General features: G+C 36.7%; 1 protein-coding gene across 1 annotated transcript in view; it reads left to right on the top strand.

The window, feature by feature from the left end:
- Positions 1-23,506, top strand: part of RALGAPA1 (Ral GTPase activating protein, alpha subunit 1 (catalytic)) — a 125,015-nt gene that overhangs the window by 6,758 nt on the left and 94,751 nt on the right. The window contains exons 5-15 of the mRNA XM_009319372.1: positions 148-325; positions 2,021-2,136; positions 4,711-4,849; positions 10,191-10,399; positions 10,764-11,003; positions 13,139-13,330; positions 13,821-13,958; positions 16,185-16,333; positions 17,174-17,303; positions 18,078-18,315; positions 20,600-20,761. Coding sequence (XP_009317647.1) covers positions 226-325; positions 2,021-2,136; positions 4,711-4,849; positions 10,191-10,399; positions 10,764-11,003; positions 13,139-13,330; positions 13,821-13,958; positions 16,185-16,333; positions 17,174-17,303; positions 18,078-18,315; positions 20,600-20,761 — 1,813 coding nt within the window. The 5' untranslated portion in view covers positions 148-225. The remainder of the gene's footprint in view (positions 1-147; positions 326-2,020; positions 2,137-4,710; positions 4,850-10,190; positions 10,400-10,763; positions 11,004-13,138; positions 13,331-13,820; positions 13,959-16,184; positions 16,334-17,173; positions 17,304-18,077; positions 18,316-20,599; positions 20,762-23,506) is intronic.

Genomic DNA, 23,506 nt, shown 5'->3' with positions numbered 1-23,506 from the left:
CTCGGCTCTGCTGATGGCTGGTGGTCATACTGTCTGTCTGTTCTCATCTTTTCTACCACTCCCCTTCTCCTTCACCCTCCAGGACACATGGAAATGCTTTTGTATGTTCTGGGACAAGTTAACTTGTTCCATTTTTTTTCCTTTAAGATACGGCGAGAGGGCGTGCGTCTCTTTCTTTTGTGGCTGCAAGCACTTCAAAATAACTGTAGTAAAGAACAATTATGGATGTTTTCTTGCTTGATTCCCGGATTTTCATCACCACAGTCTGAATATGGCCCCCGAACACTAGATAATCTCATTAATCCTCCACTTAATGTTCAAGAAAGTAAGTAATTTGGTAATATTACTCAATTCTCTACGTAATTCAATTCTCAGCACAGAAAAGGCAAGTTGAAGTAACAAAGAACTAGCATACATATGTACCCAGGGAGATTATGGAGCTGTTAATGAGTTTCTTGGCAGTTTAACAGGTCGTCTTCCAATAGTAACTGTCTTTTTGTTGTTTTTCAGAGTGGGTTGTTTTTTGTTTTGTTTTGTTTTTAAAAGTATGGCTATAGTAGCTTAACACGTAGCGGGTGAAAATAAACTGGCCAATTTTATGTAGTTTTTCTTAAGAATTGCAAGCAGATGCTGCATCTACTGCAAACTTGCACAGGCGGATTCTGCTTGTATTGAACATTTGCACTGGCTTTGGCCATGCTCTACAGAGCAAACTACGCCAAGCAGTTTCTGGCATGGCCTTCAAGGGAATGAGTGGTTGTTAGGGCAATGCGTAAAGCCAAATGGTTGATCTTCCTGCCGTGTCTGTATGACCAGGCTATTAAAGCTGTGGTATTCTTGTGGCTCGGAATCTTCCAAAAGAATTGGACCTTTTAAACTGCAAAACCTGAGGTCAGGAAAGTCTGCATCAGTGGAAAGGCTTGAGCATTCTGAGATAAGCTTTTTATACTTTCTAGATTTTTTTTTTTTCTAAATGTGAAGATTGTTATCTTGACTCTAAACAATAGAGTGAGGATGATTTTTCTCTGAAGATGATTCTTATGACAGTTTTTCCTTTGACTGTTCACTCTAGCAGTAAGTATCAGATACTGGTTACTTTGGGGAGTCTCTGGCCTCCTAACTCAATTTATTCCCGTTAGTAGGATTTTAAGCTCATTTATTAATGAATTGCAATTGGATGGGGTTGTAAGTGCAAACTGTTCATTCACATAAATGTGAATAAGAAGCTAACCGCTTTTTCTCTGAACATTAAGCGCTATTGCCTTTTTTCCACCTCCATCCAATGTTTTAGAGGTGACAAAAGCATTGCTTGTAGAAGCAAGCAGCGTCTTCTTGACTGGTAATTAAATTTACTGAAACTTAGCAGACGAATTTCGTGGCAGGGTAGCTCTGCAGATAAAAGTTTGCTGCATACTTTAAGCCCTGTTTTGGAGTTATCTTGTGTTATATCTCTACAGAAGGAAAGGAGGAACAAATCTAAAGGGATGCAGGCAGCATAGAAATGCGGAGTGCAAAGAGTGAAATGTGAACATCTAACTATAGGAACAAGAGAAGAATAAACTCTGAGGTAGCCTCACTGTAGAGGCAAAGGAAGGATAGAGCTAGTAAAACTTAACACAAATGTAACTGATCAACTGCTAATTGAAGAAAATGGTGACAGATGTAAATAAAGACTTGGCATTTGTGCAACACAAATGTTACACTATTGTTTTCATAAATTTCAAAAGAAATGTATTACGTCTTTTGGAAAAATTGGGTCTTGGCAGGTAGATTCCCAAGGTGCATAGGGAGAACTTAGCTATTATCTGCTGTGTTTTTATATATGTAAGAAATTAGTTCTATGGTGGTTTATTAGATAAAATTTCCAGATTTTCATTGATCTATGGGTGGATTGTTTAGCCTGTAACTGTCTCTGCTTACCCCAGTACATTTCTACTTTCATAACTTGGTAGATGTTTATGCATGAGAAGAAATGGTCTCAATGTTAGATGTGCTTCTTTTTTTCTTTTTTTTTAAATAGCTCAAGTGACTATAGAGGAAATCACTCCACTCGTTCCTCCACAATCAGGAGATAAAGGACAAGAAGATTTAACAAGCTATTTCTTAGAAGCACTTTTGAAATACATAGTAATTCAGGTATGTTCTATAGTTTTCAAGCAAACAAATATGAAACAACTAATACCTGTTTGTCCATTACAAGAAGACATTTACTAGTAGCACTGCAAATGTATATAAAAATGTTTCAAACATTCCTTCTCCTTGCCCCTCCCTCAAGTGTCCTTTGTAAAACGCAATTTCTCCTAGAAAATCTTCACTTGTCTTCTGTGTGAAGATTCATAGGTCTGTTACCACAGGGTCTTGCATCAGACTGCAGCAAGAAAAACAAGACTTGTCAGTCACTTCCAGCAATGCTGATTCCAGCTCCCTTCCCATTTTCACCTACCCCTCCCTGCCCTGTTGCCTTCAACCAGTGGAAGGATCAACTGGGCTCACTCTTACGTGGATTTTGTGGTGGTCAGGGGCTTTGCTTTTCAAACTAAGGGGAAACTTCTAACTGAAAGCACTGGAGTTTTGTGATACGGGCTTTTAATGAGTCCCAGACTTTTGCTGGCCTTTTTCCTAGGTTTGTACTTGGGCTAGCTGACAAAACCAAACAGAAACAGGATGTCAGACTCAATCATTTGTAAGACTGGGACTGCCAGTGTCTGTGCTTAGGGTCATATTTTTCCTCCAGCTCTCTTTCTGGAATTTCTGCTGTGACAGTAGACTAACCATACAGCCTCTCCATTCTTTAATGGAAACACTCTGAGCTACTGGAAAGCCCTGGTCAGCAGAAATGCGCCAAGGTGTTTAGAGTGTGACACAGAGATGATGGCTTTCAAGCAAGAGCTTGTGGGGTTTTGTTTGGTTGGTTGTGGTTTGTGGTGTTTTTGGTTGTTTTTTTTTGTTTTTTTTTTTTTTTTCCTGATCAACAAGATATTTACTATCCAGGTCTTGCAGGGATGGTGCCATGACTCCTGTTGGTATCTTAACTGTACTTTCTGGGACTTTAGTTTTAGGAGACTTGTAAGCTCAGGTGTAATACAGTACACTGCACAGAGAAAATTTGGGATTACTGCTACAGCTGAGCAAGTGAACCTCTTCAAAAGAGAAGCAATGGGAAACGTACATATTTGGAATACTTCAGATCTGACAAAGCTTATGAGTTAGGTTCTGCTTGAAAGTAACTGCGCTGCTGAGATTACACTCGCTTAGTGGCATTGCTATGTGAACACTGGGTAAAAAGATCTTGCAGATCCCAAGCTACCTACAAGGCAGATTACGGAGCTGAAGTGTGCACAGAAAATGAAGAATATCTAGTCCATGGTGTGCAACTCAGGCGCACGCTATGTCCTTCCCTTCGTACTTTGACACTTCCGTGATCTCAGCCAGTACTTCAAATGTCTAGGACAGGGCATGGCAAGAGCTCCTATCAAAAACCGTGGCCTAGCTATTATATTTCATGTAATTAATTTGCTGGCCAGTTAGCACATGCTGCTTCTGAGCCTGCTTTGCTGTCATATGCCCAGCAAACTGCTTGTCTGCGTGACATGCTGTAGATATTCCAGGGTTCTGCCTTCTGGGTCAGACTTGTGCAGCAGAACCCAGTTGGGTATCTATCCCTAAGTTTTTCTTCACACTTTTGCAGGTTGTGTTAGAGAAGATGGACAGTGCACAAATATGGCCAATGTTAAACTGAAACATTTCATGGCTTCTCTTTATCTATCTTACTCTGTGAACTTGCAGTGCTGGAATAATTTGCAACCTCATTTTGTTGCTTCCAGCATCTCCCAGTTTGAATAGCGGTCATCATACTTGTAATTTGTAGAGTAAGCTTAATGATGACTCTTCACTTTGAATAGAAATACCCCTTACATTCTTGAAGACAACTGCCCTCGCTGTAATAAATTGGTAGGATTATATTTAAATTTAGATAAGTCATTGAGACAGGTGTCATTAGAACTTGTTCACTATGTGAATGCTAAAGTCTTTTGTGAAGTCTCTTGAGGCACTGATAATTTCAAGCTGAATAGTTACTTCTTCGATATTAAGTTCTGCTAAAGGACTTTGTCACTAATTTCTACGTATTAGTCACCCATTCTATTGAATTATATTGAATTATATATTCATGATCTGTGAAAGTAGATTTGTGTAACTCAACTTCAAAGTTGTATCTTCTGCTGCTTGTGGTTGACAGATTTGTTAGTTTCATATTGCCAACTGCACAAATGAATCCAAGTACCTATTATAATGAATATATGGACACTTGTTAGTTGAAATGTGTTAAAAGAAATTGTCAAACAAATGTTCAGAATAGCATGGGTAATTGTCCTTTTCTTATAAAACATTTTGAAATATAAAACCAGTTTTATTAAAAACAATCAATTTGGGTTTACTCCCTGACTTGGCAAGATGACCATTAATGCAGATGTATTTCTGTTGGTTTCAGTATTTGATGTGTTCAAGTTCATTTTGAAGCAGCGTTTTGGAAGAGAACAGTCTTTTGTTTTATTGGCATTTCCTAGCTAGTTTCTGTTCCATCTTTCTAAAAGTGTTTATTAAAATGCATATGATTTTGTTCCAAAGAAATAACTTACAAAGAAGCCATTTCATCAGTCATCTTTCTCTTCTACTTCTAGATGTTTACTTTATCCAACTTCTTTTTTTAAGGTTAAGAGTTTAGAATGGAAGAACAAGGAAAACCAGGAAAAGGGATTTTCATTTTTATTCTCAAATTTTAAGAAATACTACTTACCTTCTATTTTCCCAAACATCTGTAAGGAGACCAGCTTGTATAACCCTATACTTGGTAAGTGTTAGCACAGCTGATAAAATCATTACATTTTCTCTAATAGAGAGTATAGCAAAGTAGTTTTTTTGCTTGAGTCATGTTGCCCATAAAGAACATTCTCGAAAAGTATTTCTTAGCAAAGAACATGTTATGGTTCCTGTTCGTTGTTTTCAGTTCTCTGTTTGTGGAGGCACCTGACCCTTTCATTAAGAGTCAGTCTTGCTATATTAACGTGATTCAGGTAAATTAAATGTTCTTGTAAAACAGTTCTTTAATGCGACTTCTGTTGTTGATTTAAGTTGTGCTCTGAAGAGAAACTACTGCTGCTGAGATAAAAGGTGTTAGTGTGCTGTTCTTTGGGGGATGTTGGCTTTATCTGTACAGAATCATAGTGTTTGGATCATACAGTGCTTGCTCGTAGTTCGGACAGGGCAAAGGTAGTTATGTTTTTGTGTCAACTGTATTTTGTCGAGAGCTTGTAATAGAGGAAGGTAGGGTTTAACGCAGTCTTTAAAGTTGATGGTGCTAGAATATATCTTTCCATATAGAGAGCGGAATTGTAGGTGTTTGCTAAGCAAACCTAACTAGAGTTTGCTCAGATGTTTTCATTCTAAACTAGAACATCATTTGCAAATCTTGATTTTGCTAGCTCAGGTTTGCATGCACCCATGCACATCTTGGTTGTAAGCCAACAGAGTTCAAGACTCTTGTTTGCAAAGCAATACCATGTACACAAGCTTTAAGCTGCCATTTCATTACTTGAATAGTACGGACACCTCACTGCTCCTCTTACCTGTTGATGCAGCATTTCAGAAGTATTAGTAGCGATCTCCAGACACAATTTCATATTCTAAAATCAAGCCGTTAGGAAAGTTTGTTGAAAGGGTCTTAGTTTCTGCCAGTCCATGTACATGTATTTGGATTGTGGCTTTCTTCAGAGATGGATGTTTCAAAACCATGTTCTCCTGGGAAAGACAAACAGTGGACCTTCTCATCTAGGAGAGAAGAAACAGTATAAATCCAGCCATAACCAACAGTAGAACAAGAGTTGTGTGAAGATACTGAAGAGGTTCAGTGACAAAATGGCTATAAGAGGGATGGTAAGCAATGCTGAGAAAGCAAACCTACTGCTGCTTGACATCCTCGAACAAGAAATGTGGAAACGATATTTTCTTTTTCTATGAAGATCTTGGTTGAGTCTTCCACAGAAGTCTTACTGTAGTCCTCTCTTTTTCTGTGAACCGTAAACAAGAAACTTCCAAGGCCTTAGTAAAGAAGAGGACAATGGGGAACAAGAAGAAATGTGCACAGATCTCCAAAACTACTGTCAGTGCCTTAAACTGTGCAGTCAGCAACAATGATGAGGATTTTGGGAATAATACAGCAATGAAAGCAGCAGAAACATTGGTAAGTAGAATAGTCTTTTCTCCTCTAAGAAGTAGTTCTCTGGCATGCATCTTCCCACCCTATTTGAAAACAATCCTGTGCCTGTTCTGAATAAAATTGACAGTATTTGGGCAGAAAACAGGGTGGACTTGGGCACTGAGCCTGCTACTAAAAACAGTTCTTATGCTACTGGTGTAATGTTTAATTTAGGAGAAGTCATGAGATACAAATCAAAACAGCAGTTCTAGTAAGCATTGATACAGGGCTTTACTGGAGATAGTATATTGGATTGAGTTTTTGGTTTGGTTTTTTTTTTTTCTTTCTGTTAGGGCAGATTTTCAGATAAGTATATTGGTTACAGTAACAAGCACCAAGTGTTCCAGTTACAAGAAGTTAGTATTGTGCCTCCTCCAAATTCTGCCTTGAATATTACAGGCTTAGAAGAGCCCATAAGATTGTTTTTTGGGGGGTTTTCCTGTTCGTTTTGTTTTGAATGTCTTTTAACATCTGTTTAGAATCTGTAAGATAGTCTTTAGAAACTGTTTAGAAAGAACTACAGATCTGGCAGTAAGATTCCAGGGGCATTGTTTCTTCCATCATAGTAATGTGCCTTTCTGTGCCATTTCCAAGCCGTTTAGAGGGGCTCCTTCATTTACAGGGAGACAATAAAGTGGGCTGTCCTACAGCTCTCTGCCGCTCTTCATTCCCTTTGAACCCTTCATTGCCTTAGAAAGTAAACGTGGTCAAAACTACAAGTGTCCACCATTATAACTGTGGTTTTGCTAGCCTTTTCATTTTCTACCCTATGTATGTCTTCCACCACCTACAGCTTCCTGCCCTTTTTGGCACCAGCTCACATCAAGTTCCCAGAGGGGGAAGGGTGGGGGGTGGGAAAAGCCCAAAACAGAAAGGAAAAATGGAAGGTTGGGGGAAGGGAATATTTCCTCTTGTGCTATTTAAGTCAATCTAATAAGGTCCTGTTTTGCTTTGGTTTTATGTCAGTGTCCTCATCTGGAGCCTTGACACCTACTTCCAAGATGGACAGAAATGTGAAAATACAAGAAATGACTGAAGGAGGATACATTTGAGAAGCAGCTGCAGCACATAATACAGTTGAGAGGAAATAGAGGGAGAGGATGTTCTGAGAGGATGTTGTGAAACTGCAGAAGGAGACCGTGTACTGCAAAGACATGTTTACTGCATGTCTACTGGATGTCTTGTTCTTTTGAAAATACTGCCAGTAGCAGCCTTCACACCCTGCTGAATGCTAATAGATACCAGAGAGAACTGATTTTTGCATCTTTAAATACTGCGCTACCAGGCATTTGCTTCCTTTTTTCACTGATTGTGCTGCTGTTATACATGCTTCTGTTTAAGATATATTAATTTTTAATTTTCTTACTAGCCTGCCGCTTTCCACAGAATGAAAACAATGTACTGTTTTTTATTTGTAGTAAATAAACTCTCTGTAAGCTTTTTAAAAAGTATTCTGTGCATTTGTTACTTACTTAGGTGGATGGTATGCAAGAGTCATGTAGTTTTTTTCCTCTAAAAATAATGCTTCCATTAAAAATAGTGGATGTAACTTCAAAGTCTGTTCTGGAAACATTCCTCAGTTTAGCAGCATCGTGATGAGTTTATCACTACTTTTGTATGTGACTGTTGAAATGACACTGAGATATACCAGCTTGGATATCACTCAGTGCTGGTGCTGGATGTTGTGTCGTGTATTTGTAATGTTAACAAGGAGACCTTTACAGCAGTCTGGCAGGTAGGCTGTATTCACTTCAAATGCCTAAAAGTATATATGGCTGTCGTAAGTTAATTGCCTAGATAGTAGCTGATTATTTCTTCGCTGCTATCCAGATTTGTTCCTTCTGGATTATGATACCATAACCTCTTGGAAGTTATGCTGGATCCCTTAAAACAACTCTTGACCTTGCATTAGGAAGATATAGTCAGGGAACAACTTTATATTCTTCAGCATGACTACTTTGCATCTTCTTTGACTCCCACCATTAGTATCTTTGAACTGCCTTCTGGGCCTGTAAAACCATGGAACGTATCTCTTACTCATGTACTGCAAGCCATAGAAGAGTCAAGGCAGTGCTGAAATATCATCTCTGTCCAATCTGTCACTCTCCATATCTGGATCGGACCATCATTATTTTCCATGCCTCCTTTTTGGTTTTTGTTGGTTTTTTGAGGGTTTTTTTTGGTGTGCTGTCACCAGATTAAAATCGTGATACTGAAACACCAGCAGCAGGGTGTGTTCTGACAGCACATGCCATAATCAGTCCTCGGACAAATTTTCATCTACTCTTTGTATCAGAGCAGATCTCATACTTGCCCTTCTAGAACTAGGAATAGAGTTGGGACACCACTCCCAGAGAAATGTCATTTGTACCTGAAGGTTTCGTAGCTGCTTCAGATTGATGATTGGTATTGCAGAACTGTTCTACACCCTGTCTTGGGTTGTGAAACCCAGAAATGACATTTTGCAGTGTTGAGTTGACTGATACATGGCTGGAGTTGAACTGGGCTGTTGATACTTGTCACTGCAGAAACGTGCATTATGCACAATTTAAAAACTGTGTCCCCCCCCCCCCCCCAGTCTTTGTAAGTTTTTTTACCGCACATGTCAATTCCATCCATGTTGGGTTATTAAGGACTGTCCTTTTTTTCTGAAGCAGATTCAGGAATACTGATGACACTGTCAGTATCTTTGTCACTAGCACAGTAGAGAACCAGAAGGGCAAAACAGCTCTGAACCGTTGTGTAGAACATGGGATGGAGAAAATGGAATTGTAGGTTATAGACCCCAAATAACCACAGTTCCTGCCAGTTGGCATGCTGCTGGGCATCATTCATTACATTCCCTGCAAGCTAGTACAGAAGCCATTGCCACAGAATCATCTTTCAGCTAAGTCATAGGAAGATCCACGTGCCCTTGCTCTGGCAGCGAAGTGCAAGAAAATTAGCTAGTGCAGATGTGGCATTAGATGAAGCTGTGAAACTCATGTGGCTTTGGGGCAGTTTTCTCTGTTCTATTCATCTTTCACCTATTGCAGGGCCAGAACAGGCTGTGTTTATTGCAGCTGCTGTTAGAATACAGTTTGGAATTCAAGCTCTCCCATTGTAGCCATGATTATGTGTTGGGATCTGTATCAGTAAAGAACTGATGACCCTTATCGCTAATTATATTGCTTTGTTGTGGATTGCTGCAGACCAACGTAGAGATATTTCTAGGGATGCATGAGGAAATGTGGTGATCCCTTGCATCTGAACTGCATCTGCTTTTCCCAGTAGGTTTGGTAGTAGGGAGTAAGCGACATATAGGACTCTTAAAAGGCTGTAAAATGGTATGAGTTACATAAATTGTTGCTTAGAAACTTAACTATAAGCACTACTTAAAAATTAAGAAATTTGATAATATCTTACTTCTATATGAAAGTAGTTTTCTTGTATAGGCCATATTCTAGTCTAGTTAACAGTTATTTTGCTACTTAAAACTCCTTCGTAGTTTTCAATGAAAGCATGAAGTAGTGAGTTTGCTGAAGTTTATCTTTAAACATTGAGTACAGCAAGTAGCTTAAAAAAAGCTGAAAACAATGAAAAGAAATGTGTTTACTTATTTAGAAAAAAAATGCAAGCAAGGATATAAGGCTATAGAAATCACTTTCAGATAAAAAAATTAAAGGTTTTGCACAGCAGAAACAAGTTACTGTCTGTTGGACCAACAGTATTGTCTCCCTCCAGGAGAAAATTACAGCCTTTTGATGTCTTATAGTCTAGTCTTGAAATTTTCTCTATTATGTCCGTTTTGGCACATCTTGGGATGAGTTGTGCAACAGCGAATATGAAAAAACAGCACCTCTGAAAGTTCACATGTATTGGTTATGGTTTTAGGATTTCTTTCTTATATAGAGCTTTTTCTCTGCACATATTTTTAAGACAACGTGTTTCCTTACAGATATACCACAAATGAGACCAAAGCCACACTATGTAATGGTTAAGAAAGATGCTGAAACCAATGAGGCAATATATTGCACAAAGGAACCTTTTATTAAGGCTCGTGTTATTGTCATTCGATGGTTGGTGTCTTTCTGGCTTGAGCCAAAACCTCATACAGGACCTCATATTCCTGGGATGGAAGGTGAAAATGTGCCAAAGAATATTCAGGTAAAACCAAACATAAAAAAAAGTGTTCTTTTTCATGTTTCTGTCTTAATTATGTCAGCAGTGTGCACTCCTCTGATAATTATAACTAATGAAGTATTTAAAAAAGGAATTTCTAAACAAATTTTCTGCTTATGAATTTGCTTTAGAAGGACTTGCGATGCTTTTTTTTTTTTTTTCAAATTCTGCTATTTTGTTTTTAATCAAATAGACATAAGAAGCCTTGAAAAGCAGTGAATCCTACCTTTGGTTTTTTTCCCCGAATTCTTTGTACTGTTTTAAATTATACTGTTGTATAACTTAAATTGTACTGTTCAGTTGTTGTACTAAAAATGAGCTATGAGATATTCTTTAATTTTTGTTTCAGAGAGCAGCTGCTAGCATGGCTTCAAGGGAGGACAGCAAAAATGACAGTACTGATAAGCAGGATAGAAATGCAGAGCCAGAACAATCTCATTCTAATACAAGTACTTTAACAGAGAGAGAACCAAGTTCTTCCAGCCTCTGCAGTATTGATGAAGAACATTTAACCGATATTGAAATTGTCCGGAAAGTCTTTTCTTCTAAAAGAAGCAATGTTAATTTTTTAACTGAGATTTTTCGACAGGTAAAGAACCCTCTTTAGAATGCAAGAATCTTGATTATTATATTGTAAATGATCATTATGTCATGGTTTTCTTTCAAGAGCATTTGCTAAGCAGAACATTATATAAATCTACAGTTTTTTTCTGTCATCATCTTGCCTTTAAGGTTTAAGAATTGTAAAGTTAATATTCTGAAATATTTTCTGTGTAGTATATCCCTGGTTCCTGATTTTTCTAATTTTATTTCTTTAATAACCAGTTCGACAACATTTAACTTGGACTTTACAGTTCCCCATAGACAGGAATGTTTGATCTTTTCATACATCAACCCCATAGCTATTGGAGCTCACAACCAAACATATTAAAATAAGCCTCCTGTGGGAGTCTGCAGCTGTTAAGGAGCTGCTTTAGGAGCAATCGAATGTCCTTACCTTGATAGTGTTCGTGAGAAGAGTGGGACAGATGGCTATAGAAGGTAACAGCTTCTGCTTCTGACTTTACTGCAACCAGAAATGTTAGCTGAGCATACTCAAAATAGTGTTTCTCAACTGGAAACTATTAAACAAATTTAAACTGAGAACATATGCCAGAATATGGAGTCGTTATTTATAATGTCAAAATACATAACCGAGTTCAATGTGGGAGAACAGAACAAGATAGACTTTCTTTATGCCCCATGCTATAGATCAAAAAATGAAAGAGGTTTTTCTGAATACTAGTGAGGAAAAATATACTAAGTTTCAATTGAAATGCATGACACTAATTGCTTTAAACAGCAGAAAACTAAACATTTTATAAGTCCATTATATCTGGATGAAATGGATATTTTCGAATGAGGCAAATAAATGTCAGAAGCTTATCCACATCCAGTGTGTTGAAGAGCTTGGTCACATTACTGAAGGAGATAAGAGTTACCCAAATTCAGCTGCCGCTCAAGGGCGTACAGAGTCTGAGGCATTGAATGCAGAGTCTAAATTATTGATGGTCAATTTAGAAACTGCCCCCCTCAATGAAGGGGGCAGCGAAGGCAATTTTCTTTGTTCTTTTCACAAGGCACTCCGTGAGTTACGTAGATTATTTGGATTTCATGTGTGGTTATGAGATCTCATTTAAGTCATTGTTTAGCCAGAAGTTTTCCGTGTAAGTTCATTTCTAATACGCCAGATGTTTGTAATGTCTCTAAAACATTAGGGCTAAGTTATTCCAGCCAGGAGGAGGTTTCAGTTGTACTGAATAGTGGGAAGATTGTCTGTAGAAAAAAAGTTTTATGCATTTTAGACTCCAGGGTACAAAAAATGTTTATGGGCTTTCGGAAGACTGTTAGACTTGATGAGTGACAGTGTGTGACTGATGAACTTGTCAGTTGAATTCTGTAATACACGGCAAAATTCTTTTTAGTGAGGTACTGGTATGAAATGTCCATTTCCAGAGAGACATACCACTTGTGTCAAGTGGGCATTCCTTAAAGACGTGGGCAATGAGTTTTCAACATTCACACCATGGACTCCATAAAACTATGTCTTAGCGTAGTTTATCTGTTCTTTTTTTAATACAATTAGGGCATCATGGTCTTCAGTAAACGTATTTATAGTTAGTTAAAACCTGACTAATGTTAAGAGTTTCTGATCTGTGACTAGTTGTTACCAGCACAGCAGATACAGAAAACCTCCTGAAGAGGGCACTAATCAGCTGTCACACTGACTCAAACGCACGATTTTTTGAAACAATAATTCTGAAGTCTTTTCAGGGAGTAATTTGTTTTAAGGATACTGTTTTGTAAAATCTCATTTAGCTAAAAATAAGATACATGCCTACCAGTAACGTATGTCACTTGAATTTCTGTTAGTCATTTAGAACTGGTTTAACTCTACTCTTCCAAGTCCTCTGAATGGAAGATGTTGTAATAGAAACTTCTGCTCATTCGTTTCGCATACTTTTGATGAGTGTTTGGGCCTTAATTTCAGCAGGCTAGGTGTCGAGTAGACATGCCTGTACGGATTCTCATATCTCTCTCTTTGGCAGTGAGTAATTTATTTAAGAACCTACAGTGGCTGTATTGTTTTTTCCCCCTTATCCCTTAGAACCTGTACATTATAGAGCCCAACTTGAAATCAAGTGTTGTAATTGTTTTTTTGTTTGTTTCTTTTTCTACTCACAGGCATTTCTGTTGCCGATATGTGAAGCAGCTGCCATGAGGAAAGTGGTAAAGGTGTATCAGGAGTGGATTCAGCAAGAAGACAAGCCTTTATTTATGAAAGAACCTGAAGAAATAATGCAGTGCACAACTGTAGATTGTGATGAAAACATTGTTGACCACAATTCATCAGAGAAAGCAAAAGAAAGAGAAGAGGTAAAATATTGTTGGTTAATATTTGTGCATCTTTTGGATGCGCTAGTAGACACAGAAGTGGCCTCCTTGACAGATTATATGTGGTTTAATTTGATGTTAGAGCATCTGTTGGGGAGAATCAAGGGTAATTAAACAGTGTGTGAATGGGCTACCAATTTGATCCATTATCTGTAGATGGTTAGTTCAATTTAAAATTTCATATAGTTTTATGAACTATTCTCAAGATGTGGATTATACAGTATGCCGACTTTCAGCTGTGTAAAAACTATATACAAATAAAAGGATAAGGTAAATAGTAGTTATTTCATCCAGATACTTTAAAATAATCGTTACAAACTTCTTAAAATATAGTTGTGTCTTTAAGATGCATCTTAAACATCTGTCTACCATTGTTCATTATTTAATATCTATTATATCCTTTTTCCTTTAATATAAAACCAAAATACCTGTCTACAAATCTATGGGATTTTAAGAAAAAAATATTTTTCAGGAAAAAGTAATGAACTCCAGTCATGTTAGAAATTCAAACTGGGCAAGAAATGGCTGTTACGAAGACACTTTGCATAAAATGTCCGAAATTGATACTGAAGAGCAAAATGTACGAGCTGGAATGCAGTCAATATTGCAGGTATGAAATAGACTTGAGATCTAATTTTCATCCTAATAATAAAACTCTTGTTATCAGTACATAACGAGTGGAATATAGTGCAATACTCCTGCAAGGGAAATCCATGCTCCTTCAAAGCATCTCTGAATTGTATAAATTATTTTAGATTTAAAAAGTATGATGATAAATAGCGTTAGAATAATGACAGTGGTTCACTATATCTTTATTGACCTGAAGTAGGACAATGTATGCACAAGTGTTGGATAACACAGTAAAAACGTCTTTGAATTTTGCATCAGGACATGCATTCTGCTCTGCATTGTATCACAGAAAAAATAATTCTTGTTTGAGTGCCAGATCGTCAAATTATTCTAAGTAAGTGTTTAATGAAAATGCTTAGAAGCTTTTTTCTTTTAAGCTATTAGTCACTGCACACAAAACATCTGAACCTGCGGTTTTCCTAATCTGAATAATAAGGTGTACAGGGATATTTTCTCATCTTTATCTGAATTACAGATTGGATGAGTACGTAAGTGTTTGAAAAATTTGATCAGACACCACAACTCTCTACTTCAGTGGTGTCCTTAAGGAATGGGAGAGTTGCTGAAGTTCCCTAACAGAAGTTTTCTAACTGCTTCTAGGAAATTTGGCAGGGTAGAAATTGTGTTAATTTCAAATGTTCAGCAAAATGCTTTACTGAAGTTGAGGGTATAGAAAATCAAGCGTGTATAACTTGAGGGTCTTTGATATGCTTTTAAGGTCATATAAAACGTGTGCATTTTATGTAGAATATGTGCACGCACATACATACGTACATATAGGTCTGTATATGACTGTAGCCTCTGTAATACCCTTTTATCCAGAAGAAAATTGATTCTAAACAAAATAAAATAGACGTGCATTTGCCACTCCACCATGTGCACTTTTACCATGGATGACCATGCTGATTAGAACTCATTATTTTTACCACAGTTTGAATGATTTCCTGAATAGGGTTTCCTATTGTGCTGTACAGTTATATATAGAAATAAACTTTGTAACTGAAATAACTTTTAAATTCAAGTATGTTACAATAATTTAAGCTTCATAATCTTTGCATACAATGACTAGATTATGAAGTGTTTCTGAGAAAAGAAACAGTAAAGTAGCTTTATTGGTTTGCAATGTATCACTAAGGTTTACACATCTGAGAATGCCTAGGAGATTCTTCATATTGAAGTTTTTTAGACAAAGGTTCATTTGACGAGCAAATATATTTTTTAGGCCAAAACGGAGTCAAGACATCATTCTAACCCCATACCATATCTGAATTTGAGAGGTTTCCCAACCTGGAACCACATTTGACTTTTTCTGTGAATCAAGAATCCAAGACTTATGTCCTGAGTTTTCTTCCCATTTAATTATTGCATAGACTTATTTCTAGGCACTTAGAGTAGGGTGGGTTCATTAGTTGAGGCTAGTGAATGTAAAGCTGCATACTAATAGTTTTTAATTATTAAAATCCAAAGCTCTCAGCAGAGGGAAATTACAGCTGTAGAGCCAATGATTTCCTGTACATGTGGATTAAGAAAGACAAAAATTAATTGGAAATCTAGGGCTCACCGTGATTTAAATAATTCCTAAACTTACATAAAAAATATAACAACACTTCAGTAGTAGCTCCTGTAACTCCTGCAGTGTCCTTGCCTACTTTGTTTTCATCGTTTTCATTCTGAAAGCCCTAATTCACTGTCCACTGAAGTCAACCACTTTGGAGAAGTGGTTCATGTTAAAGCCTTTCATAAGCCTTACTGATCACAGTGGGATGAATGCTTTAGTTTCCCAGAACGTAATACAGGCCTTGTCATGCTGAAGCACACTGTGTACCAGGACTATTTCAAGTAGTTTAGCATATATTATACTAGTCAGTTGCTGGCTTACAGGTGGAACTTTTGTGCAGTGGACTTCTTTACTGGGACATTTTTGTCCATCATATTAAAATAATTGTATGGAGTAGTTTGTTGTACCATCTGTCTATGAGAGCAAAAATAAACACGCGTGTTTTGCAGAAAAAAGTGGGGAAAAAAAATCAGTCTTATTGTTGCTTTATCATCACATCAAGCTAACATATTTGAATATATACTTCTGAGTGTATATGCAGCCTTTTCTGTTAATCATAGATTTTTCTCTTCCTGGTTACTATCAACTGAATTAATGAAAAGATCAAAGTGCTTCAAGCTCGTAACATGCACTCTTTTCTACTTACAGGTTTTTATAATAAATTCTTCAAATATATTCTTTCTTGAACCTGCAAATGAAATTAAAGCTCTGTTGGATGAACACACTGATATGTGTAAACGCATTCTTAATATCTACCGTCACATGGTAGTCCAAGTGACTATGGACAAGAAGACATGGTAAAATGCTAATGCTTTTATCCTTAGATTATTAGTTCACAAGATAAATGTGAAAATTTACTTGGTAGTAAACACAGTAGAGTGGTATTGACTATGTGAACCAGTTTCTCTAAATCAGTAAATACGTGAACTTTGACATCACAGATAACCTCTTCCCCTGTGGTAAGTTATCTGCTCTGTTAAAGCCAGTAGTATGCACCTAGTTAGTTTGAGGCAGCTTAGCCCTCAGTGAAAAAAGTAGTAAGCTAGGATATACAGACTACTATTAAGGAGCTACTGATGACTTTTTTCCAGGGTGTTTTGCTCGTGTCAGTGCTAAATATGAAAACATATTTGAAGCTTCACAGCCTTATTTAAAAATAAACAAAAATCCTCAGATAAGCATGGATAACTATTATAATCAGATGTGGGTTGCTCTTGTTCTGTAATTGTGTACAGGGCTCCGTGTACTGTTTAACTGTTTTGTTCCTTTCCAGTGCTTAAGGTGCGTAGCAGGTACAAGGGACCCACTTTCAAATTCATTTCTATTATTTCCCCCTCTCCTTTAAACAGCTGTCTCTAATGAGGTAGTATATTGCCACTATTCTCCATCGTAAGAAAGTAGTAGCAAGGGGATTTCAAATGGCTGATTTACTCCATTTTAACTTGACTTGCATTCAATCTGTCAGTATTTTCTGACAGTAATTTCTTTTGCCAGAACCAAGTTAGGCTGTCTGTAATCGCTATGTCCTGTTTGGAATGTGTTTGAGCAAGTCAAGCTCGGTTATTATCTTTAAAAGTATCCTGGTATATACAGAAGTATAACAGAACGGTAACTCCAAGTTTAATACTGTTTTGCAGGGAACAGATGCTACTTGTGCTGCTCAGGGTTACTGAATCTGTGCTGAAAATACCACCCCAAACCTTCTTGCAGTATCAAGGAAGGAAAAACTCCACTTTAGCTGGAAGACTTGCAGGACCTCTTTTCCAGGCAATTAAACATAAATTCACTTTAATTAATCCAGCTTAATTTTGACAAAGCAATTAGATGCAACAACCACTGTTGGCTGGTTTGTCATCTTAAATCATTGATCATGTTACCCAGATAATGTGAATGGTGTGGGTTAAAGAACTGGCTACATTTGTTACTTTCTGTCCTATATTTAATGACACCGTCACAATGGTTTTTGGGGTACTATGAAATTAAAAAATTCCCGTCCTTTAGTTGAGTTGTGATAACTGGCATTGTGTGCAGTTTTAGCCCGCTTCCATTGCAAAATTAGCTCAAGTCAGCACAAAATCTTCTGTGCCATCCATGCTTAACCAACTGATTTTTTTCTTCCTTACAGTAAGCTGTAGCAGATCCTTTCAAAGTTTATAGTTGTAGAGAGCTGTTGTGGTGGCTTCTCTGTAAATAGGATCTGTAAAGTCTCTAGATTCTTTAGTAGGAAAAAAAAAAAGGATACAGGAGATATGAATGTGATGAGAACTAATTGAGAACAGTATTACAAAACTCTTCGGCAAAGCTTGTAAGATACCGAAAGATCTTTCATGAGTCAAACTAGTTGTTCCTGTGTCAAAGTCAGAAGCCCGTGTTAGCATAACACTTGATAATTCATGAAAAGTCTGTGTGTACTGGTGAGGAGAAGAATGTCAGGACTACACAGAAATTTCTGTGGCAGTTAGAAACTTCTTTTTAAACAGTAACATTTGAACGTTGTCATCTTATGTTCGGAACCCAACTTTTCTCACTTTATTCTTTTAGACTCTTATAGTAGCTTGGATCAAAGCGAATCTAAATGTGTACATCTCTCGAGAACTTTGGGATGACTTGCTGTCTGTAATGTCATCACTGACATATTGGGAAGAGCTGGCCACTGAGTGGTCACTGACAATGGAGACACTAACTAAAGTATTAGCTAGAAACTTGTATAGCCTGGACCTCAGTGACTTGCCGTTGGATAAATTAAGTGAGCAGAAGCAGAAAAAACACAAAGGCAAAGGTAAGACAACACTGTATACACATCGTTTGAATTTGAGCTGGGGTAATGAGATGTTGGGCACAGAAGAATTTTGGTCTAGCCTTTTTAGTGCACCTAATTAAACTCTATCACCTGAAATAACCCAATTTCTTTAAGATAAGGCTGCTTTTTAGAACCATCACAAAATCTCCACTTAAAGATTCAATCCTGCAAATAGTTAGGCACATATGGAACGTAGTTCTTAAAGGTGTGTTGAATTTAACCTAAAATGTTACACTGTAGTGGGTTATGCCTTTCTCCTTTTATCAAAGCAATTAAATAGTTGAGTCCCAATCATAACTTCTTGAAAGTAACAAAGATTACACATCTGGTAAAAAATTAGCTAGCTAGCAAGTGGCTATTGCAAGCACAATTGGAATATTGATCCTGAAATCCAATGAATATTGTTTAAAGATGAAATGTAAGATTAACATAGTTTTGCTTGGGTTCTAATTCACCACTAAGCCATGTTGAAGACAGGTTTTGTCGAAGTGACCTTGTTTAAGAGAAAGGATACTTTTAATAATCCCTATGAATGGTACCAGTTTTTAAACGGATTCCTAAACAATGCAGGAAATACTCTATAGGACATAATATGGGGAGAGGAGATGACTACTTGCTTATAATGGTATAGTTCTGGAATTGTTAAGGGACAGGAAGTCTGTCCTCCTGGATAGAGTGCTGGATTGAGAGTTGCAAAACCTCCCAGATCAGAGACTTTCTGCGTGTGACCATGAGCAATCACTTCTGTCTTTGTTTCCACTTCTGTAAAACATGGGTAACGATACAGTTCTCCTTTTAAAAAGTGCTTTGAGATCTAATAGTAAGAGGCAGGATTGTATTTAGGGTGAGTAATAAAGATGGAAAAAAAAGTGTAATTTTTAGTCTACTTTTTCATCTCTGTGTTCCAATTGATGTGGTTCTCCAGTCAAACCTGGGGGAAGGTATTTCCTACAGTATCCTAGGGTTTGTCAGTGAGATGCGGATGTTCATTTCCCTCTCTTAAAGAGGATGTTCCTGTAGGCTGTTTTTTGCTAAAAACATTTCACATGCTTCCAAATTTCTCACCTTGGGCAAAGGCATTATTCACACTTTTGTTTTGTTCTTCTGGGGTGTGACAACTGGACAAAAATACATTTCTCTGTAGTTGACCCTGAGAGGTTGTTCCAGACCATGCATTTTTGTTTTCCTATGCTATACAGCTTTCTTCATTTTCTTGCAAAAGATGCAGTTAAAAAAAATAGTAGTCAGATACGAGATAAGAATGTGTATAGTTATTTGAATAACTATACAAAAAACATTTTGAATCATCTGTATCACCCATACAGAGCCACATGAGAAGAGTTTATGTTAGCCTTCAGTAATAGAGTTCCAGAGAAAGCCTCCGTTGTTAAATGTGAGTTGCAGAGTTAACTCCAGTTTTGGAAGTAATAAATATCGTACAAATTATGCCAAATTTCTTTGGCCCTGTTCATTTGCTAATAATAATGAACATGTTGTACTAGGGCTCACTTTCCAAGAAGATGCCCTTTTAATGATTGTAATTTTTTATCAAGTATAATTTTGGATTATATGAGTTCAATGTGGGTAAAGAAATACATTGCAAATATCCTTTAGATCACTACTTTTTTTTGCATACAGTTGTTTTTGATAGCTCCTCATATAAGCTTTATTTACTTCAATAGAAATGTCAAATCTGAATTTGTTCCATCTTTTCTTAATCTTAGCATAGTATTTTTTTGTGAATTTCCAAAGAGCCTTGTTCTCTGAGCCCATCATCCCATTCTTTTGCTTTTGCATTTGGTGTTAAAATATTTTATCATCTTTATTTCATGTTCCTCAAACATCACGAAATTATTTGGGAAAAACCCACAGTATTAATGGTCTGTAACGTATGATTTTGTGTGTCTTGTCTAATAGGAGCAGCAAAGGAAAAGTTTCTGTAGTTAGACATTTTTATCAGGCCACAACCTTTGTAAACCCAGTTTTCTTGTGGTTTTGCACTTGATTGGTCAGAAAAGAAAATCACAAGAGTTTAATAGCACCAACACTTCTGAAACAGTTTGAGTATCCCTCAGTGTTAATGCCGGCTGAGTGGGTTTATGTATTTAAAAACCAGTAATGAGCTGTTTAGCTTTTAAAATCATGCTTGCTTTGATAACATAACTTATTCTGTCCGACTTTAAAACTCTTTGAAAAAACACAACTACAAATATCTGGTGATACCAGAGTAGAAGTGAGTAGATTTGCACTTCTGTTTTTGCAGGAGTTGGGCATGAATTCCCAAAATCTTCCGTTGATAAGTCCTTTTCTAGAGGCTGGAGCCGTGATCAGCCTGGACAAGCACCAATGAGACAACGCAGTGCTACAACCACTGGCTCTCCAGGAACAGAAAAGGCAAGAAGCATAGTACGGCAGAAAACAGTTGGTACGTATCTGTAAAAGCTGATATAAGTGACATTTGAGAAAGGGTAAGGAATTAATAGCTAACTTTTGTAGCGACGTGGATAACTTCTTTCCACAAAAGTATACTATCAATAATAATTAGTTAAATATGTAAATTATGCAGCCTTATGTGCTTTAGGGTAGCCGAATAGCTTGTGGTTACTAGAATTGTAGTTACTGCAAATGAAAGTAATGCAGTTGATGTATTAATTCTTAAGGAGTTTGATCACATGCTTAAGCTGGATTGGAAAAATAATACTGTTGTATGTATATGAAAGAGAAAAAAGCTGTAATGATTTTAGCAATGGTATGGATAGGTGGGTAATAGAAGGCTTTTTAAGTGCATGTTTTCATAAACTGTGCACAAAATAGGTTCAGTATTTTCCAACTGTGCAAAGAAAAGTGTGAGAAATATGTATATACCTGCATAGTTTATAAAAAGTGTTGTCTTTTCCTATACCCTGAATCTTGCATTAATGAAAGATAGGCACATACGTGTGCAGTTCTCTATTTCTGAAGTCATCTATTTCTCAACTTCATTACTTGCAGATAGTCTTTCCTGTGTTAGAATTGAGTGATGCTAAACAGTGCTTAGGTGAAGTGCTCAAAAGAAGACTCATTTATGTTCGTATGATTTGCTTAGAATATCTTAACGTGAACTGGACTACAAATTTCTTTACTCGGTTGCCTCATCTTGATGATCTCAGTGCTATCCCTTATGTGAAGGAAAATTAAGCTGATTTTACTTTTTTATTTAAAAGAAGAACCTTTTAAGGAATATCTCTTGCTTTTTTACTATCTCTGTAGTAGTAGTGGCTTCGGTCACTGTGTGTTGTTGCTTCACTGATACTTCTTGGAAGCAGGTACATTCTGACACAGTTTTAGAAACCGGGGATACGTATTGACAGTTGAATATATAATTGTGTTAGCTTTTCAGAAATTAACATTTTCTTTCTCTTTCCAAAAATATTTGCAATTAATTTTTTTAAGTCACAGAGGTTATTTAGCCGAAGTTTTTATTTTAATATTCTTCAAAATTCTCCATTTTAAAAATTTGTTTTCTTGTAAGGCTATTGTTGGTGTGGGAGAGTTAATTGTTCTATAAGCAGTACAGACATGTGAGAAAATAAAGTCACTACTCCAAAATTTCCTGTCTTTTTCATGCATTCAAATGCTACACAGCTTTTCCTGTATCTCATGCTGACAACACCTAGTTTGACTAAAGTTTTCCTTATGGATCACAGATACTTTAAATGTAATTTCTGCTTCTCTGTAGATAGTCTGTGATTAACTGTTGCAGTGTTTTTGTTTTAAATCTTAATTGTCTTAACAAGGTAAAGCTCATGTTAAAATTTCTCCTTCCCAAATTGTTAATAATTCAGATACTCTGTCAGAAGGTTACGTTGTTTGGTCAATTTATTAATGGTTTTGTTTTGCTGCTATTTGAAAGATGGCTATTTACATGACGTTAGCCCTAAAATGACTGAAATTTATCCTAATCAAGCTATATATTGACCTGGTTAGCAGCAAACTAATCTGATTTTAGTTTCACTGTACTTCAGCTTCCATGGTTTTGTTCCTTTCCTCCAATTATCTTACATATTTGATATTAATAAGCCAAGTTTGTATTACTGTAACCAGTTAAAATTTCAGCTCTATTGATATTGTAGAATACCATCTGGACAAGCGTCACAGCATTAGTAGGATGACTTTAAAAGATGAAAATCCCAAAAGGAGTTGCCAGAGCCAGAATCTCAAACTCTTCAGTTTTTTTAAAATGTTAACGAAGAACATGTTACTGTCTTAACTGTCTGCAAACAGTTGCTTGTTATTGTCTCTCAGGTCAACTAAGAGAGCTGTTTGGATGCTTCTTAATCTGTGCCAGTTAACACAGGGTCACATAATAAAAAAAGTGGTTTATAGTCACAATAAGTAAAATTTTCTATAGAACATTTTGCTGGTCAGATCTTCTCGTTCAGTTTAACATTAGCTCCACAAGCTAAGTCTGGAATTAAGTCAGACCTCAGATATGTTGCATGATATCTGATATGTAGTGTATGTCCTTTGACTGTGAGTAATGTACTCTTTGTATCTGAGTAGGGGGGATGTGCATGTTGAATATTTTATGGTAAGAAAAAGCTGGGGTTTCTTTTTCATCTGTTTTATGTTGTACACATTTTGTGTACATCTGTGCACCTCTATTTTTTGAGCCATCCTCATGCCAGCACACATTTATTGCTGCACCAAATTTGTGTGTATGTGTGTACTCAAATAAAAATCACAGCTTTTCTGGTATGCAGTGTGTACATTTTTAGCCTGAACTTATGTAAAGTAATTTTTGGAAAAGGGCCTTTAAACATGATATGCATATGGGTTGAAAAATCTTGTATAGGGCTAGGTACAGAATTTGTGGCTTAGGCAGCAGATTCTAGTCCTATCAAAATATCAGATCAGAAAGAATTTACTAATCTATTGTTCTGCTTTTGTCTATAGTCAACAGTGGAAGGTTATAAACTGTCAAATATCTAGTTCACATTCTGGTATTAAGTCTGCCTCTGCTTAACTACTTAATTGACATTATGTGACACATCTTATTTAAAATGATAATTCACTGAGATCACATTTTCCTTTTACAGCATCTCAAAGTTAATTTTGCTTTCATAATAATACACTGCAATTTTTCCTTCAAAAGTTTCTGTAAATTTTCCACCTTCCCACTTGTAAATGG

The sequence above is a fragment of the Pygoscelis adeliae genome, unplaced genomic scaffold, assembly GCF_000699105.1.
Source record: "Pygoscelis adeliae isolate BGI_AS28 unplaced genomic scaffold, ASM69910v1 Scaffold71, whole genome shotgun sequence".
Lineage (NCBI taxonomy): Eukaryota > Metazoa > Chordata > Aves > Sphenisciformes > Spheniscidae > Pygoscelis > Pygoscelis adeliae.
This window is presented reverse-complemented; position numbering and strand designations above follow the sequence as displayed.